The 20053-nt window shown below is 47.3% G+C and overlaps 1 protein-coding gene across 3 annotated transcripts in view; it reads right to left on the bottom strand.

Moving 5' to 3' along the window:
* The window catches only part of LOC140408416 (huntingtin-interacting protein 1-related protein-like), a 235419-nt gene that overhangs the window by 75675 nt on the left and 139691 nt on the right, over window positions 1-20053 (bottom strand). For 2 of the 3 annotated variants that reach the window (XM_072495577.1, XM_072495588.1), the window contains one exon: window positions 326-466. The exons of the other annotated variant lie outside the window; for it this stretch is intronic. In XM_072495577.1, the coding sequence (XP_072351678.1) occupies window positions 326-466 (141 nt within the window). The remainder of the gene's footprint in view (window positions 1-325; window positions 467-20053) is intronic. 3 annotated transcript variants of the gene reach the window in all.

The following is a 20053-nucleotide window of genomic DNA, read 5'->3' as shown; positions in this document are numbered from 1 at the left end:
GCAGTGTGGAACTCGTTCAGGCTGCCGGTGAGAGGTCAGAGCATCGTGTTCAGGTCGGTAACTGGCGCCGATCCCGATTTTACAATTTTTCCCTGCACCCGATTTTCTGTCTCATCGGGGAATGCATTCTGGGCGTCCTGGGGATGGAAAATCCCACCCGGTGTCCGCAACATTATCGCCATGAAAACAACATCCAATTGAAATCTCTGCTCAGGTGGGCTAAAGATGACTTAGCTATGCTTAATATTCCTCGACGTTTGTTTTATTTGTATCTTCTTCTTTGTCAGACATAGAAAACAAAGCTACAGAAATTCAGGATACTTACAGGAATGGAGTTTGAACATTAGCGTTACAGTGTAGTGGTAGAGATGGCTGCAGTCCTGGATCACCTGAATGAGAGGAGCTAGTCGGCACTGACCAGAGGGCGTCTGTGATACTGCATAGGAGGTATCCAGTGATCTGAATACTGAACATACGATGGGAACAAAATCATATATTAAAAAGAGCCCTTTATGACTTTTTATTTGTTGAATAGTTTTTTTGGGGTGAGTAGGGGTGTTGGTGAAGTGAACAGGTTACAGTCAGCGTGATAGAAAAAGGCCCTTCTGTCCAAAATAGAAAGAGGCCAGGGTGAAGATGCATTGCATGAACAGATTGTATGAGATTCAGAAGGAGTTTGTATAACTCACAAACTTGCACACTGCAGTTCAAGCCATTCTCACATTTAACTACTTGCTTTCCTGTGACATTTGTTGGTTAAGTTTTATTTTTAAAAATTACAATTATTTGTATTTTTCTGTAAGAAAACCAAGCTGACTCAGAAAACTGTCACAATGGGACACACCAATAATGCTATTTCACAATGGACATTCTTATGATTTACAATCAGCATAGTGAGACATTGACTCAGTAGCAAACTTGTCTGTGCTTTTGTTCAGGGTGTGACAAATCAAATCCACTTTAGGGCAAAGTACAGCTGAATGCTAACAATAACCCACACCACTGACCTCATCACTAAGTCCTATAGTTGTGCTTAGCTTTCTGAACTTTTTCCCTGTCATTTTTCAAATTCCCTTTAACTTCACAGCCTCAGCTTAGAAAAATGCTTACAAAAGCGAAGCAAAAAGTCTTCAATGAATTTAAAACCATTTTTCTTTCTTACCAGTGACTCAAACTGGTTACAATAGATTTCTAAAACAAAACAGGGAACTTTACTGAAAATCGTGAATAAATACACCACATGACATGCTGCTCAACCTTGCTGGACAGTAAGGTTCCAGGTTTTGCCTCACTAAAGGTAATAGGAAGATGATCAGGGGGTTGGATAGGGTGGACAGTGAGAGCCTTCTCCCGCGGATGGATATGGCTGGCACGAGGGGACATAACTTTAAACTGAGGGGAAATAGATATAGGACAGAGGTCAGAGGTAGGTTCTTTACACAAAGAGTAGTGAGGCCGTGGAATGCCCTACCTGCTACAGTAGTGAACTCGCCAACATTGAGGGCATTTAAAAGTTTATTGGATAAACATATGGATGATAATGGCATAGCGTAGGTTAGATGGCTTTTGTTTCGGTGCAACATCGTGGGCCGAAGGGCCTGTACTGCGCTGTATTGTTCTATGTTCTATGAGGGTAGATAGCCAAAAGTTTGGCCAATGAGGTAAGTATTGAGGAGCAAGAGAGAACGGCACAGAGAGGTTAGTGGAGGGAATGGCACTGATTGGGGCCATGGCGTCAAAAAAGGTGTCATTGGTGAGTTCAGAATATTGGCCTCCAAGAAAAAGTACAGCTGGAGTTCCAGCTCCTGGTTACATCCCAGCAACAGGTTATGTGTACGCAGGTATCTGGTGAGAAGACCAATGGACTCAGTTAGGATTCACTCCGCGATGATGAAATAACCTGCCGATGCCCAATGTTTAGGCTCACACCCAGGAATAACCCAGGTGGGCAAGGAGTTGAGGCAATGCCAGGACCCCTAGAACCACGGGAAAATGAAAAAGTAGAGGAAGAACAGCAGAAAACAAACCTACATACATTTCCCTTCCAGCACAAACTCCATGCTGCCTGCTCTTCGCGTCACCCAGAGGCAACCACCTTTCACAAGTCAGGTCATGTTTTTGGATAATTACCTTCTCTGATTACACTCATAGATGGATCACGGCTCCTTACAATCTCAGGGGCATTTTCACTGGCCCAGATCTAGTTATGGTTTCAGAAGCAAACCCAGGATATTGAACAGAAGACTTTCCTGTAAATTGCTCTAGCTACTGGATCTGTCCAGTGCCCCCACAAACCCTCTCTCACATCTTACAGCAGCAGGGTACCCTAACGTCAAATCTCATTTCAACCTTGGAATAAATAAAAAGCAAATTCACATACAGCATTTAGTTATGTTTATATGTGTGTAGGGTATATATATATTATGCAAGCATGTGTATTTAAATAATTATACATAAATATGATAATAAGCTGTGTTCTTATTTTGAAGGTAGCCTTCAAATACATTGCTGTCGGTCTACCTGTAGCCCTTCCAACTTTAGGAGATAAAGCGGACTGGCCTATACAAACGGCTCAAATAAATCAAAGGATTGAACACGGATAGCTTCAAAAACATTTGAACATCTGTCATCGACAGTCAGAAGTATAATAACCTCCTGCACTGGGACTACGGCGCTGAGGACCCAGGTTCGAATCCCGGCCCTGGGTCACTGTCCGTGAGGAGTTCGCACATTCTCCCCGTTTCTGCGTGGGTTTCACCCCCACAACCCAAAAGATGTGCAGGTTAGGTGGATGGCCACGCTAAATTGCCCCTTTATTGGAAAAAAAATAATAATTGAGTACTCTAAATTTTAAAAAAAGTATAATAACCCCCACGAGGCACATGAGGATACGCTAACTGATCTCCCCGTGGGACGTGTGGAATACGAGCTTCCCTGCTCGCGAGTAAAGGCTCACCCAGCTGGGGCTCATGATTAACTTGTACAAAGGCCGGCCCAGATAGGGGCCCGCAAGTTGGCAGTCCCAACTGGGTCTGATACTGTGTGCACTTGCCATCATAGCTGCCCTTTCCTTTGACTGTGAATAAACTAGTGTTTACTCAACTACTCAGCCTCCTGGGTCTTCAGAAGAAATAATTGCCAGTTATACACAGAACTGTACTAATCGCGCAGGATAGGTTTATTTGAATGTGCCTTAGCTCCTCCATTGAGCTTTGGAGACAACTGGCGAAATCCTTACTAAAAATTGGATTTCCGTCCAAAACATTCCACTTACAGTTGTAAGCAGACGGCTCAGCAAAAGTAACGGTCATGGGATTAAATTAATCGCAGTGTCATGAAGATGGAGAAAAAGAAACCACGGAATTATGCACAAAATATTGAACTTTAAAATGACACAAATCCCAAATATAGCTGCAAATGTACAGTCAGTTAGTGATATGTATAGCTTCAGGCTATTTAACTAACGGACAATGGAACCCCTTCCTGTATCCAAACAAGGCTTCTAGAAGCATCCAGAGACTCATTACCATCTCCAGTCAAAGCAAAGAAACATAATGGCCATCTCATCTCAAAAGATCCTGGGCTGGATTCTCCGATTTGAAGACTAAGTGCTGATCCGGGGCGTGGGAACAATGTTGTTTTACGCCCGAAAGAACAGCGCAAAAGCTGCACCGATCCTCCACCTGGTGGGGGGCTAATAGGCATGCAGCGTAAAGCTCCCAGCTTTATCTGCGGATACGGCCGGAGAATTGCCGGGTCCGTGGCCGCCCAAGTGCATGGAGGCGGCCTGCAGCGGCCACGCAAAATGGCGCCGGTCGCGCACTGACCCAGCCTGCCAAAAATTGCCCTCCTGCCATCAGCCTCGCCACTCCCGAAAGACACCCCACCAGTGCCCCCAGCCCCCGACAAGGACACCCATGCCTGCGGAACGGCCCCCCAACTGTGGCGGCGCTGGACTCAGTCCGCAGCTGCCACGCTGGGTTCACGAAGATAAAAAGGACAAGCGTTCCACGCCATCGGGAACTCGACCCATCCGGGGCGGAGGATCGGGGGAGGGCATCAGATGACGTCCTAAGGCCGTCCCGACGGTGTGCGATGTACTCTGCAAGTACGCCGTTTTCAAGGGGGCGGAGCATTGCAAAGTGGCACTTCCCCAGATTTCAGCTTCGCCAACCGGAGAATCCCGCCCCCTGTGTGTAATGGACTAGTGGATTCCGTTTCCTAAAAGTGCAATATGCTTACGTGTCCAAAAAGGTTGAGTGAAGTTACTGGGTTACGGGGATAGGGAGGAGGTGTGAGCTTGGGTAGGGTGCTCTTTCCAAGGGCTGGTGCAGACACGATGGGCCGAATGGCCTCCTTCTGTACTGTAAATTCTACAAAGGAGGGGTTACAAGATAGCGGAGAGTGCTACCCCAGTGTCTTTTCGGTCATTGTGTGTTTCTTGAAGATAAGCAACTGTATGTTGTTTCACACTGAAGGTGTGTGATACAGTAACAGAAGCCGCTGGCAGTGCCCCTGCAAAATAGCCATTTTTTTGCAGGTGTATAATTCTCACTCAGGAAGTATCACAGCCAGAAAAGGAACTGAAAGTTATTTGCCAAACGACCAAAGTCAACTCGACTGAAATCAAATTGTAACAGCCACACTCCATCATCATCCACTCTTCGGTGAGTCAAGCACTGTTCTGTATAACCTTTTATTTATATTTACTTACTACTGGACTAAATTTTTTAACTCTAATCTGAATGAATGTAGATGCATGTGTTTTACCATTTTTCTCCTTACTTTTATAGTAGTAAATTTATTCGGTCTTTAATTGAAGAAAGACTGTTTAATGTGGCTCCTTTTCAAAAATAACTATTGAGTCTGGAAAAGGTACCCAGCCATGGGAAAGGGAACCTTGTTAGATTAAACCTTGTTGCTCCCAGCAGAGAGGGTTAGTAAAGGCAGAGATAGTCATCCCTCCTCACCTGGGTTTGTAACAATTTGGGGGTATCCCAATCAGACCATGACAAATTGAGGGGTCTCGCCCGGATCAACAGAATAGGGGAGCTCCACCTATGAGTGGTTGTAACAGGTAGGAACGTGGATATAAAATTCTCTAAGGGTCAGAAATCAAAGAGGGACGACAAAGTTATTTTTCAGACTGGAGCTAAATCCCTCAGTATATATATTTAATGAACTATGCACTGCGTAATTTCCAAAGTTGTGAAGATGTCATGAAACTCTGAAATATAGGTCTGAATATTTGCAAGTCAGGCATGGGCACTCAGTGGGGTCGGAAGCAGGTGTGCAATTCACATCTGGCCCGTGGTCCGCCCTGGTGCGCGATTTCGTGCTGGCTGACCAATTAACAGCCAGCCAGGGTGAATCACGTGCTCCGAGAGGCTGAGCGCTGCTGGGAGGCTGGGAAGGAGGCAGGCTTTCCAACAAGTTCCCTGAAGGCTGTCTGCTGCCTCAGGGAGCTACAGTATTGTTCCATTGGCACCAAAGAAATCTTGCAAACTCTCTTCTCTATCATTCAGAATCAAGCAACTGGCAGCATAACACATATAGCAACTCAACCATTTTATTTTCTTTCATCCAGATATTTTATCCAGCCCTGGATCAGGAATGGTGAAAAAATGTGAATACCACCTGGCGTGGAGGCCACTTAGAATTAGGGTCAATTGCATGCTTAATGGGTTTAATCGCCCTTTCAATTTTCGGTGGGTGTACCTCCGACTCACGTGTGAACTCGCCAACTGAAATATCATGTAAAAACACCAAGAGTGCTTGAGTATAAAAATTGGCAAGTCATGCTGCAGCTCTATAGAACCTTAGTTAGGCCACACTTGGAGTACAGTGTTCAATTCTGTTCGCCACACTACCAGAAGATGTGGAGGCTTTCGAGAGGGTACAGAAGAGGTTTACCAGGATGTTGTCTGGTATGAAGGGCATTAGCTACGAGTAGAGGTTGGATAAACCCGGTTTGTTCACACTGGAACGATGGAGGTTAAGGGGTGACCTGATAGAAGTCTATAAAATTATGAGGGGATAGTCAGAAACTTTTTCCCAGGGTGAAGGAGTCAATTACTAGGGGACATAGGTTTAAGGTGCGAGGGGCAATGTTTAGAGGAGATGTGCTAGGGAAGATTTTTTACACAGAGGGTAGTGGGTGCTCTGAACTCGCTACCAGAGGAGATGATGGAAGCAGGTATGATAGTGATGTTTAGGGAGCATCTTGAAAAATACATGAATAGGATGGGAATAGAGGGATACAGGCCCCGGACGTTTAAAAGGTTTTAGGTTAGATGGGCAGCATGGTCAGCGCAGGGTTGGAGGGCCAAAGGGCCTGTTCCTGTGCTGTACCTTTCTTTGTTCTTTGACATCAGGACCCGTGCACAATGTCTTCTCGTGCAATGTCACGCATGTTCGGGTCTGCTGTGTGCCCACTCAAGCTCCGTCAAATTCTAAATATAGGAAAGGATGAGAAGGATAGCAACAGACATCTGAAGCACATAGACAGAGTCGTGAAATGGGCAGACAGATAACATTTAATGCAAGGAAGTGTGAAGTGATGTGTTTTGGCGTGAAGAATGAGGAGAGGCTTTATAAGCTATTAAATGGTACAATGCTGGAAAAGATGCAAGAACAGAAATACATGGTCGTGTATGTACACAAATCTTTGAAGGTGGCAAGACAAGTGAAATAGGCGGTTAAAAAAGCATATAGGATCCTTGGCTTTATTAATAGAGTACAGAACTTTCATGGAACATCACTTAGCCTCATCTGGAGTACTGTGCTCAATCTGGGATAATTCAGAAAGGACCCCAGGGGCTTAGAAAGAATGTAGAAGAGATTTACCAGAATGGTACCAGGGATGAGCAGCTTTGGTAATGTGGGCATTGTGTATCAATGTAGCTCAGTTGTGACCATTCTCCCTTCTACATCAGAAGGTTCTGGGTTCGAGTCCCGCTCCAGGGCTGACACTCCAGTGCAATACTGAGAGAGTCCTGCACTGTCAAAGATGCTGTCTTTTGACCAAAGCATTGAACCGAGGTTGCTTCTACCCTCTAAGGTGGACATAAACAATCCCATGGCTGTAGTTTGAAGAAGAACAAGGGGGTTATCCCTGGTTAACATTTATCCCTCAATCAAATATCACAAACAACAGATTGTCTGGTCAAGATCAGATTGTTACTTGAGGGAGCTTGTTCTTTGCAAACTGGCTGCTGTGTTTCTCACATCACAACAATGAGTACACCTGTGCTTCATTGGCTGTAAAGCGCATTGAGACATCTGGTGGTCATGGAGGGTGCTATACAAATGCAAGTCTTTTTTTTTTCTTTTACTGGAAAACCTGAGATTGTTCTCCTTAGAGCAGAGGAAGTTAAGAGCAGATGTAACAACAGTGTCCATAATCACAAACTGTTTGATAGAGTAAATGAGAAGGGATTGTTCCATTGGTGGAGAGGTTGGTAACCAGATTGAAGGTCGTGGCAAAAGAACCAGACTCAAGGGATGAAGAAACAATTTTCCCCCACTTTGGTGTTATGATCAGCAAGTGCATTGCCTGCAAGGACGGTGAAAGCAGATTTAATCAAAACTTTCAAAGGGAACTGAAGAAATACAAGATTTACAGGGTTCCGTGGAAAGAGGAGAGCAGGATTAATTAGATAGCCCTATTGAAGAGCTGAGACAGGCATGGTGACCAAATGCCCTAGTTTCATTGATAATTTTAGACTTTTTTAAACCTTTCGCCCTTCCTTGCTAAGACGGTTTTCCAACAAATAAATTATTTTAGTAAATTATAGCTCAGTAAAATGCAAAGTACTGTGCTGATGGATCAATGACCCAAACAAGCACACATTTGTAATAGATCAGTCCAAAGCAGTTTGATGGCGTACCAGAAGAATTTAGAGAGACTAGTCCAATTTACAATCACTTTCATCTGCAAACATGGATTAGTGGAATTTAAGAACATATTACTCCAAGTAGGTTAATACTAATCACTAATAATTTCACGAACATGGGAGTTCTGACATGTCAAGTTAACAATTAGGGTTTCACTGTACACAGACAACCTGGTGTTATATATTTCGGATCCACTGGGTGGCATTGGGGGCATTGTGGGGATTTTGGAGAAATTTGGCCGGTTCTCCGTTTACAAGTTGAACATGGGAAAGAGTGAGGTGTTCCCGGTTGAGATCAGAGGGCAGGAGAAGAGGTTAGGGGAGTTGCCGTTTAAGGTAGTGGGGGTGGATTTTAGGTACTTGGGCTTTCATTTGGAGAGGGGGCAAGGGGTGGTGGGTTCTGGCGCTGCCAAATATAATGAACTACTACGGGGCAGTGAACATCGGCATGATTAGAAATTGGGTAGTGGGGGAGGGTTCGACACGGGGGCGGATGGAAGCGGCTTCTTGTAGGGGAACGAGCTTAAGGGCATTGTTAACAGTGCCTCTGCCGTTGCCGGCGACCAGGTACTCCGGGAACCCAGTGATGGTGTCAGTCTTGAGGGTATGGGCAGTGGAGGCAGCATTTGGGACTGGAGGGGGGCAGGGGGCTGAATGCGAGGTTTTGGGGGTGGCGCCAGCAGCGATTGAGTGATTCGGTGACCTGTTTGTAGGGGGCAGTTTTGCTAAATGAGAAGACCTGGAGGAAGAGTATGAGATGCCCAGGGGGAATGGTTTCAGGTGCCTGCAGGTTCAGGATTTTGTGACGAAAGAGGTGCCGTCCTTTCCCGGGTTACCGCCCTTGGGGTTGCAAGACAAGGTACTGTTGAAGGGGGAGATAGGGGGTGGGGGGAATGAGGGTGGGGGGTGGGTCTGAGGTCTATAAGGAGCTGATGGATTGGGAGGGGGCCCCAGTGGGGGATATAAGGTGGGAGTGGGAGGAGGAGCTGGGTGGGGTGGTGCTGGCCAGGATGTGGGCTGAGGCCCTGTGGAAGGTGAATGCATCCTTGTCGTGTGCGAGCCTAAGCCTCATTCAGTTTAAAGTAATTCACAGGGCACATATGAGGTTTTTTGAGGGGGTAGAGGATAGGTGTAGGCGGTGCGCAGGGAAGACCGAGAATCACGCCCACATGTTTTGGACATGTCTGAAGCTAAAGGGGTTCTGGCAGGGGTTTGTGGATGTAATGTCCAAGGTGTTGGGGGTAAAGGTGGTCCCGAGTCCAGACGTAGTGATATTTGGGGTGTCGGAAGACCCGGGAGTCCAGGGGATGAGAGAGGCCGACGTTTTGGCCTTTGCCTTGCTGATAGCCCGGAGACGGATCTTACTTGGATGAAGGGACTCGGAGCTGCCAAAAGGGGTGTGGAATACCTGAGGCTGGAGAAGATCAAGTTCGTCCTGAGGGGGTCAGCTGATGGGTTCACTCGGAGGTAGAAGCCTTTCATTGATAAGGAGGATTGAGGAGCCAGCAAAAGGGGAGGGGGGGGGGGGGGGGGAAGTGGGGGGCGATGAAAGGGGTTAAAATGGGGAAGGCTGGACGGGAGGAGGGGGTGAGAGTAGGGAGCGGGAGGGGGGATGGGTGTAGGTTATTTATAATGTTGTAAATTTTGCTTCTGCTTCAGTTTGTTTTTAATGAAAATGCCTGAATAAGATATTTAAAAAAAAAGAAAATATAGATCAGGTTCTTCTTCTTGTTCTTACACTTTATGCTATTATGCAAGAAAAAAAATGAGGAAACAGCCGAGATTAACTCTTTCAGGTGCATGTGGTTGTGGTACATAGGTCAAAATGGTCATTGTTTTAGAAATAATTCCTTTTGGTGCTTTTTCCGGATTGTAGTTAGAATCTGCAGTGGTGTGTCACCAGCTTGTTCCATATTGTGTAAATACCACATTGTTGCCACCACACATAGGGCGGGACTGTGGGACTTTCCAGCCCTGCCCACCACAGGAATTATCACAGGTGAGATGGAAAATTTAACAAGCCAGCAAAAGGCCCGTTGACTTTGGGCAAGAATTTCTGCTTCCCCGCCCCGGGTCTTGCATAACTATGACAATTTTTAAGATTCACCAAAGCTGGTAGCAGCAGCTTGGGCCTTATGGAACAATGAAACAAGGCATCTTGCCGTAGTTGGACTGTTATGTGCATCTTTCCATTCTGTCATGTTTTGTTGGAATTGTGAGCTGACAATTCTGAGCCGAGGGCAATGGGGTATCTGGGAGTTTGTTGGACTCTCAGTGTACCTCTTCATCCAATGAGATTCAAGGATTAACAAAGAACCAAGGAATGGCAGAGAAGGTGGATGAACTTGAGTCAAATCAGATACAGAAAGAGAAATAAAGAGCAAAAGAAAGACTGTGCCGAGAAAGAGAAACGAAAAAAGACAGAAAGGTAAAGTAGTAAAATTTAAATTTGACATTTTCAAAATCTCCAAGAACAAGTTACCACCTGAAGGAATGAGATTCCACAATTCAAACTGCTTAGCTTCTGTTAGGGAAATATGTTAATTGGCATTGCATTATCTATTATCATTTCACTAATTGCGCAAGTACCCTTTTAACTACCAAATGTAGCATTCTGTGATGAGTTTAATGAGCAAATCCAGCAAGATATTTAAAAATAAGAGGGAAGCTCAGGGCAAGGTGCCATTTGTGGGTAAAGTATATATAAGCTCATAATATTGTCACGTGAGAGTACCCTTTAAGAAATGGGTGTTTAAGACATGTACTTTAAGAAATGGAGCTGCTCATGTTACTGGAGTGATGTCAGAGTGTGGGTGGAGCTGAGCTCCACTTCTGCTTTTTAGTTTCAGTTTGAGAAGGGCTTGGGTGTGTCTGTGTTTTTTCAGTGAGCTGCTCTGCTGTTGATCTCTACCATCCAAAGACTATGGATCATTTGGCAAACTCAGAATTGTAAAAAGGTCTCAGTATTAAATGTAAACCTAATGTGTTCCTGTTTGAAGGTTTGTTAAGTCTTTTGGGTGTAAAAGGACAGCATACAGGTTACTTTGTGTTGTATTCTTTGGGGGTTGTATTTGATTTACTGGTTGCTAAAATTTTCACTGTTTGTTTTAAAAAGGTTAACTTGAGTTCATAGAATAAACATTGTTTTGCTTTAAAAAATACTTTTCCATTTCTGCTGTACCACACCTGTAGAGTGGGCCGTGTGCTCCCCCATACCATAATCTATTAAAAGTTGTGGGTCAGGTGAACTCCATGATACACTTTGGGATTCTCTAAACCCTGACCCATAACAAGATATAGGAGCAGAATTAGGTCACTATTTGATCATGGCTGATCTCATCCTGGCCTTAACTCCACCATCCTGCCTGTTCTCCATAACCCTTGAACTCATTACCAATTAAAAATCTGTCTAACTCCTCCTTAAATTTACTCACTGTCCCAGCATCCACTACACTCTTGGGTAGCCAATTCCACAGATTCACAACCCTTTGGTTTCTCCTCAACTCCGTTTTAAATTTGCTACCTCTTATCCTAAGGCTACAACCTCTTGTTCTAGAATGCCCCATTAGAGGAAGCATTCACTCCACGTCCACTTTATCCATACCTTTTATCATCTTGTATACCTCAATTTGATCTCCCCTCAATTAAAATTTTTTTTAGAGTACCCAGTTCTATTTTTCTAATTAAGGGGCAATTTAGCGTGGCCAATCCACCTTCCCTACACATTTTTGGGTTGTGGGGGTGAGACGCACACAGACACGGGGAGAATGTACAAACCCCACATGGACAGTGACCGGGATCGAACCCGGGTCCTCGGCGCCATGAGGTAGCAGTGCTAACCACTGCGCCACCGTGCCACCCTCCCCTCCTTCTTCTAAACTCTAGAGCATATGGGCCTAAACTGTTCAATCTCTCTTCATATGACAAACCCAGTAATTCACAGAATTAATATTCTGGTGATAATATTAAAAGCAATTTCAAACACTCCTAGTACCATTTCACTTTGATATACAGCCTGTGAGGACAACTCCAAGATGATTTATAAACCAGATCATAACTAATATCAATTTAATATCCGTAGAATCCCTACAGAGCAGGAGGCCATTCGGCCCAATGAGTCTGCACCGACCCTTCAAAAGAGCACCCTACCTAGGCTCACCCCCCGCCCCCCCCCCCTCCCCGTCCTATCCCCATAACCCCACCTAACCTGCACATCTTTGGATGGTGGGAGGAAACCTGAGCACCCGGAGGAAACTCACGCAGATACAGGGAGAACATGCAAACTCCACACAGTCACCTAAAGCCGGAATTGAACCCAGGTCCCTGGTGCTGTGTTAATCACTATGCCACTGTGCCACCCAATTACTGTCAATTAATGTTAGAACTACATGTGATTTACAATTCTGACATTCATGAGTCCTCCCAACCCTGATCTTCATCTCAAACATTTCAAACTTCCATTCCCAGATGCTCAGTAGCTGATGTGCTAGTGACCGCAGCGCCTCTACAAGAAGAGTCAGCAAATTGAAAATAGATAACGGCTCAGCTTACATTTTTATTATGTATTTCTGGTTTGCGTGATATGAGCTTTTGCTGCACCCTTTATTACAGCCCGTAGTATCAAACAAAATGGCCCATTTGAAACACAGAAATCACAGAGGCTGAAGATGGCTCCTTTCCATCGTGGAGAGGATGATGATGACACACAGCCGGATCTGAATGCATTGGTATGGGAGCACAGAGGCTGAGCTGCAGCCTGGTTTGACTGCATTGTGAAGGGAACACAGGGTCACTCCTCGTTGCAACCAGCAATAGACAGTACAGTACTGAGATTAAGCCCAGAGTAGTGAGAGATCAAGGGTCGGTACTGTAAATATGAGCTTTGATCACAGAGCTGCTGTGAGTGCATTTTCCATTCAAGTTTTATCACATGATTTTTGCTTGTGGAGTTCGACATTTATATTTTTACAGGTTTAGTCACTTTGGTCACTTGAAAAGCATCTTTTTAGGGGAGTATTTATTCTGAGGTTTACGTTTTATGTTATTTCTTCAGAATTATGGAAAATATGTATCATCCTTTCAGTGTCGGAATGACCATGCACCTAGCCAATGGATACTGAATTTCAAACTAGTTCAATTAAATTAAGTGCTCAGAAATCCATAAAACACTGAACACTGATTGTCTTCCAGACTACTTTGAGTGATCAGCTTAATGGGTGCTTTTGTTGGTGGGTGGTGTTCTGTACACGCAAAGGCACGGGGTGTGCAGAGGAGTGGAGCGAGTGACCTCTGGTTGGAGCTGGCAACAGCAAGGTGGTTTGGGGAGGTGACGTGGGGGAGGAGCATTTTGGAGGAGAACCAAATGGCCAGAGGGTAAGGGGAGCAGAGCAACAAAGTTGCCTTGGCTGGACAGATGTGAGGGTGAGAGGGCAGCACGGTGGCTCAGTGGATTAGCACTGCTGCCTCACGGCGCCGAGGTCCCAGGTTCGATCCCGGCTCTGGGTCACTGTCCATGGAGAGTTTGCACATTCTCCCCGTGTTTGCGTGGGTTTCACCCCCACAATCCAAAGATGTGCAGGCTAGGTGGATTGGCCACACTAAATTGTCCCTTAATTAGAAAAAATGAATTGGGTACTCTAAATTAAAGAAAAAAAAGATGTGAGGGTGAGATGGGATTGATGGGAGGGATGAGGATGGCAAGATCAGGATGGGCATAACATGGGAGGAATGGAAAGAATGGGTGTGGATGCATGAGAAAATGCAAGGGAATGATGAATTGACATGGGATGGGGGGATGAAATGGGAGGGGAGATAAGACGATGGAATTGGTTAAATGTAGCAAACTGGCAGGGATAATTATTCAATACAAGTTATTATTCCAAAGCTATTCCATGTGCTAAATTTGAAAGCAAGTTTTAGAAAAGCTTTCAAGTAAACTCAAATAACACATTGGTGCTGATTCTATAGATGATGAGGATGATAGTCTGTACCCTCCAGAGTGTCTACATTGTCCAACTCCAATGGACTCCAATGGACATGCCACTACATAAACTGAGGCCTGGGTTTTCTCTCCCTATGTTGAAGTCTTAAAAACAACAGAACAATCCAACAGCCCTCACCAACTCCAATGCCCCAACTGTGCCAACCCACGCCACCTCATGCCCTCCACACTAATCCATGCTCTCCATCGAGCCCCCATGAACCCTCAAAGCTCCATGCTAATCTATGCCCCCATCCACCTGCAAGACTCTTTGCAGCCCCTATGCCAACTCATGACCCCCCCCCCCCCCCACCCTTCATTCTTCACCCTTACACTTCCTACCATGTTAACTCACCCCGTATCCACAACGGGCAGACTTCAGGATCCAAGCTGAGATTGCATAAAATAAAATTTGAAGTGCCTGTTATGGACTCTTTTAAAAACACACTCATTCAGAAAAATCCATTCACTACATTCACATTCCTTCAACTACATTATGCCTTATAACAACAGATATTTAGAGATTTATGTCAGCAGCAGGTGAAATAGCAAGCAATTGTTTTGTTAAACACTCCAGACAATCTTTTCAAAGAGTTAAAGGGCAGGCGTTTTAAATACGGTAGCAGTTTGAAAGCTCCCTTTGGCAGTTCATGTAGACACATTTGAAAGCTGTTTTTGACAGCTCCAATGATCTTCATAGTTCCATTAAGGTTTTGCACTTCTTACGTACATCAATGTCTACCATTAGGTTCCAAAGAGCAGCTGACCTCCCCCAAAATGGCTCCTGACCTCCCCAGAAGTGCACCAGTGCAACATCCGAAGATGATTATCTTTCAAAAGGTACCCTGGCTATCCAAACAAATCCACAAAATTCAGACCTGCTCTTACTAAGTCTAATGTCAGATTTCAGACACATCTCAGATCACACACGAATGGAGGCAGCTGCTGATTTCTGTGGGCAACTGCCTCCGCAAAACTTGCATGCGTGAAACGTGACCTGACCCCATTCCCGTCCCCGCAAAAATGGTAGGTGCTCTGTTAAAGGCAGGACTTTTGATTTCCCGGCCCATACACCATTTTCCAACAACGGCAAGGCTCTCCATTGTGCAAGAATAAGGGGCGAAATTCTCCCCCAACGGCGGGATGCCCGCCGACTGGCGCCAAAGCCGGCGCAAATCAGACGGGCATCGCGCCGGCAAAAAGGTGCGGAAGTCTCCGCATCTTTGGCGGCCTAGCCCCAACATTGAGGGGCTAGGCCGACGCTGGAGGGATTTCCGCCCCGCCAGCTGGCGGAAATGGCGTTTGTTGCCCCGCCAGCTGGCGCGGAAATGCGGCGCATGCGCGGGAGCGTCAGCGGCCGCTGTCAGTTTCCCCGCGCATGCGCGGGAGCGTCAGCGGCCGCCGAAAGTTTCCCGCGCATGCGCAGTGGGGAGAGTCTCTTCTGCCTCCGCCATGGTGGAGGCCGTAGCGGAGGCGGAAGGGAAAGAGTGCCCCCACGGCACAGGCCCGCCCGCGGATCGGTGGGCCCCGATCGCGGGCCAGGCCACCGTGGGGGCACCCCCCGGGGTCAGATCGCCCCGCGCCCCCCCCCAGGACCCCGGAGCCCGCCCACGCTGCCTGGTCCCGCCGGTAAATACCAGGTTTGATTTACGTCGGCGGGACAGGCAATTCCTGGGCGGGACTTCGGCCCATCCGGGCCGGAGAATCCAGCGGGGGGTCCCGCCAACCGGCGCGGCTGGATTCCCGCCCCCGCCCAATCTCCGGGAGCGGAGACTTCGGCGGGGGCGGGGGCGGGATTCACGGCGGCCAACGGCCATTCTCCGACCCGGCGGGGGGTCGGAGAATGACGCCCCTAAACTCTAGACTCAAGTCAGGAGCACTTATAATGTTGCCGTGAAAAATCGATCCCAAACAAGGACTTTGTAATGGAACAAGATTGGTCGCTAGAAGGCTGTTTGCTTCGATGATGGATGCTGAAATAATAACAGGTAGATTTCAAGGAAACAGAGCTTTTATTCCTGGAATAATATTGAGCCCATCAGATGTAAACCTGCCATTTCAACTCAGGAAAAAAATGTTCCCAATTAAACTTTCATATTCTATGGCCATAAACAAGTCACAAGGCCAGACCCTTGACAAAATATGTATTTATATTCCTGGGCCTATTTATACACATGGACAGCTTGATGTAGTTCTTTCCAGAGTGAGAAGTTTTGATTCTATTAAAGTCTTTGGTAAAAGGATAACTATAAATCTTCTACTTAAAGAAGTACTGTTGCAATAAAGATATCAATTTGACCACAAATATTTTGCAAGTCTCTGCTGGTTTATTAGCATCCACTTCATTATTCCATCTGTGGAAAACCACTTTACTCCTATGAATCAAGTGCTGATCTTTTGTTGAGTTGTGACGACAAAATATGTTGAGATATGGAGTTGACAGAGAGGGCTGAACACAGCAGTTGTGAGTGATCAATCAAGCATGCAACTCTGGTTATTTGTGAAATTACCACCCAGTGGACAGCCATTGCAAACTTTTTAAACACCTTTCCCTGGAACCGATCAAATCACTAAAAATGTTATATTTAACATAAAAGGCACACAAGCCTTTTTAGTTCACCAGTTTTAGCTAGACACTGATCTTATGTACTTGAAATGGTTTGGCACATTGTGTTTTCAATGTTCCATTGCATAAAGTACCTCTCAATCAACCCAACTCCCCTGGCTCCCAGTCCTCAACAAGGTCCTACCCGCTCAGATAAGGAGGGAGATTGCGACAAGAAAGTTCCTGGGGAAGGTTTACATCAACCCAAACCTGCCGCTATACAAGGACTTTATCAATCCACCTGATGCTCGCCTCTCATCAGGGAAGCCTGTATGGCTCAGACCACTGGGCCAAAGAACTACAGCAGAGGCCCTGTGGCAGCAGCAATGGAGCCAACACGCTACCATTGAAAAGCACTTACTCATCACAGATCCCACAGCCCGCCCACCCGGCTTCAACCTGCCACACCAACAATGGGCACTCCTCAACTGTTCCCACACTGCCCAAGGCCTTTGTACAGCAAACTGTGCAATAAGTGAGGCCTTGCAGGAACCAGAATTGTAGCTGCGCTGCACCCCAATCAATGGCTCACATCATTGAAGACTGCCCCCTGACAAAGCTCAGTGGTGGGCCCAGAGAGCTCCATTTAGCCGCTACAGACACTTGGTGGTTACTACACACGCTATATAAAAAAAGTAAAAGGTTCTGTGTGTTTGTAATAATTCACATTCCCATGTTAGGAAAGGTGCTGGAGTCAGCCTACTTTCCTGGTTCTTCTTGGGAAACACACTCCTGTGACTGGCTGCTTCCAATCAGATCGGGGTTCATTCAGGAGGAGAAAATGAAATACAAGAAAGAAACTGAACATGAAGTTTTAAATAAAGGGGGAAGAGGCACACCTTACGGGGCATCAGTCGGAACCATCAGTAAATTACAAATTGATCCAAGCTGACAGCCCAAATTACTTTCAGTCTTCTATACCATTCAACATTTAGCAACAACACGGTAGCATAGTAGCACAAGTGGATAGCACTGTGGTTTCACAGCGCCAGGATTCCAGGTTCGATTCCCGCTGGGTCACTGTCTGTGCGGAGTCTGCATGTTCTCCCCGTGTCTGTGTGGGTTTCCTCCGGGTGCTCTGGTTTCCTCCCACAGTCCAAAGGTGTGCGGGTTAGGTGGATTGGACATTCTAAATTGCCCTTTGTTTTTGTTTTTTCAACAAAAATTTTCAACCATTCAAACCCCCCCCCCCGTAACAAAAAAGAAAAGAAAAGTCACAGAGCAAGACATAAACATATCAATCCAACATAAGACAGAGCTTTGTACAATGGGTTCCTCCCGCACATATTGACTTTCCCATATGCTTATGTTTTTCCTTTCTCAAGTGCCCCTAGGAAAAACCCCTTTCCCCGCCCTCCCTTCTACACCCCCCCGAAAGAAATGCCCCCCCCACCCACCCCCACACCACCACCCCACCCCACCACCACCACCCCACCCCCCCACCACCCCCACGCCCCCACCCCCCCTCCACCCCCCCCCTCCACCCCCCACCCCCCCCCCCCACCACCCCCCCTCCACCCCCCCCTCCACCCCCCCCCACCCACCCCCATCATATTAAGTTTATGCAGGGCCCCCCAACTCCTAGCTATTTGGATCCCCAAGTACCGAAAGCTCCTTTCCGCCCTCCTCAACGGTAGGTCGTCTATCCCTCTTCCCTGGTCCCCTGGATGCACCACGAAGAGCTCACTTTTCCCTACATTGAGCTTATAGCCCGAGAAGTCCCCAAACTCCCTTAGGATCTGCATGACCTCCACCATCCCCTCGACTGGATCCGCCACATACAGCAACAGGTCGTCTGCATACAGCAACACTCGATGCTCCTCTCCCCCTCGGACCACCCCCCTCCATTTCCTTGACTCCCTTAATACCATGGCCAAAGGTTCAATTGCTAATGCAAACAACAGGGGGGACAGGGGGCACCCCTGCCTCGTCCCTCGATACAGCCGAAAATACTCCGACCTCCGCCGATTCGTAACCACACTCGCCACCGGGGCTCTATATAGGAGCTTAACCCAACTGATAAACCCCTCCCCGAACCCAAACCTCCGCAACACTTCCCAGAGATACTCCCACTCTACTCGGTCAAAGGCCTTCTCCGCGTCCATAGCTGCCACCATCTCCGCCTCTCCCTCCACCAATGGCATCATTATCACGTTTAGGAGCCTCCGCACATTGGTGCTTAGCTGCCTGCCCTTTACAAATCCCGCCTGGTCCTCGTGAATCACCCCCGGGACACAGTCCTCAATCCTCGTAGCCAGCACTTTTGCCAGCAACTTAGCATCCACGTTAAGGAGCGAAATCGGCCTATACGACCCACATTGCATTGGATCCTTATCCCACTTCAGGATCAAAGAGATCATCGCCTCAGACATTGTCGGGGGCAGGGTCTCCCTTGCCTCATTGAAAGTCCTCACCAGCAACGGGGCTAACAGGTCTACGTACTTCCTGTAGAACTCAACCGGGAACCCACCTGGACCCGGGGCCTTCCCCGCCTGCATGCTCCCCAGTCCTTTAATCAGCTCCTCCAACCCAATTGGCGCCCCCAAACCAGCCACCTCCTGCTCCTCCACCCTCGGGAACCTCAGTTGGTCCAAAAATCATCGCATCCCCTCTTCCCCCGCTGGGGGCTGGGATCTGTACAGCTCCTCACAGAAGGCCTTAAATGCCTCATTTATTTTCACCGCACTCCGCACCGTAGTTCCTCTTCCATCCTTGAGTCCACCTATCTCCCTAGCTGCCATCCTCTTACGGAGCTGATGTGCCAGCATCCGGCTCGCCTTCTCCCCATACTCATACGTCGCCCCCTGTGCTTTCCTCCACTGTACCTCTGCCTTCCCTGTGGTCAACAAGTCGAATTCCATCTGGCGACTTTGCCTCTCCCTAAGTAGTCCCTCTTCAGGGGCCTCTGCATATCTCCTGTCCATGCTTAAAATCTCCCCCACTAACCTCTCCCTTTCCCTGCCCTCTCTCTTCTCCCTGTGAGCCCTGATGGAGATGAACTCTCCCCTGACCACCGCCTTCAGCGCCTCCCATACTACCCCCACCTGCACCTCCCCGTTGTCGTTGGCCTCCAAATACTTTTCAGTGCACCCCCGTACCCTCCCGCACACCTCCTCATCTGCCAGTAATCCCACATCCAAACGCCACAACGGGCGTTGGTCCTTCTCCTCTCCCAACCCCAGTTCCACCCAGTGCGGGGCGTGATCTGAGATGGCTATGGCCGAATACTCCGTTCCCTCCACTTTCGGGATCAGCGCCCTGCTCAGAACAAAAAAATCTATCCGGGAGTAGGCTTTGTGTACGTGGGAGAAAGAAGAAAATTCCCTGGCCAGGGGCCTGGCAAATCTCCATGGATCCACTCCCCCCATCTGGTCCATAAACCCCCTAAGCACCTTGGCCGCAGCCGGCCTCTTCCCGGTCCTAGATCTGGAACGATCTAATGCTGGGTCCAACACCGTGTTAAAATCCCCCCCCCCCATTATCAAGCTTCCTACCTCCAGGTCCGGAATGCGCCCCAACATACGCTTCATAAATCCAGCATCGTCCCAGTTCGGGGCGTATACATTTATCAAT

Source organism: Scyliorhinus torazame, chromosome 1 (genome assembly GCF_047496885.1).
Source record: "Scyliorhinus torazame isolate Kashiwa2021f chromosome 1, sScyTor2.1, whole genome shotgun sequence".
In the NCBI taxonomy this organism is placed as follows: Eukaryota; Metazoa; Chordata; class Chondrichthyes; order Carcharhiniformes; family Scyliorhinidae; genus Scyliorhinus; species Scyliorhinus torazame.
This window is presented reverse-complemented; position numbering and strand designations above follow the sequence as displayed.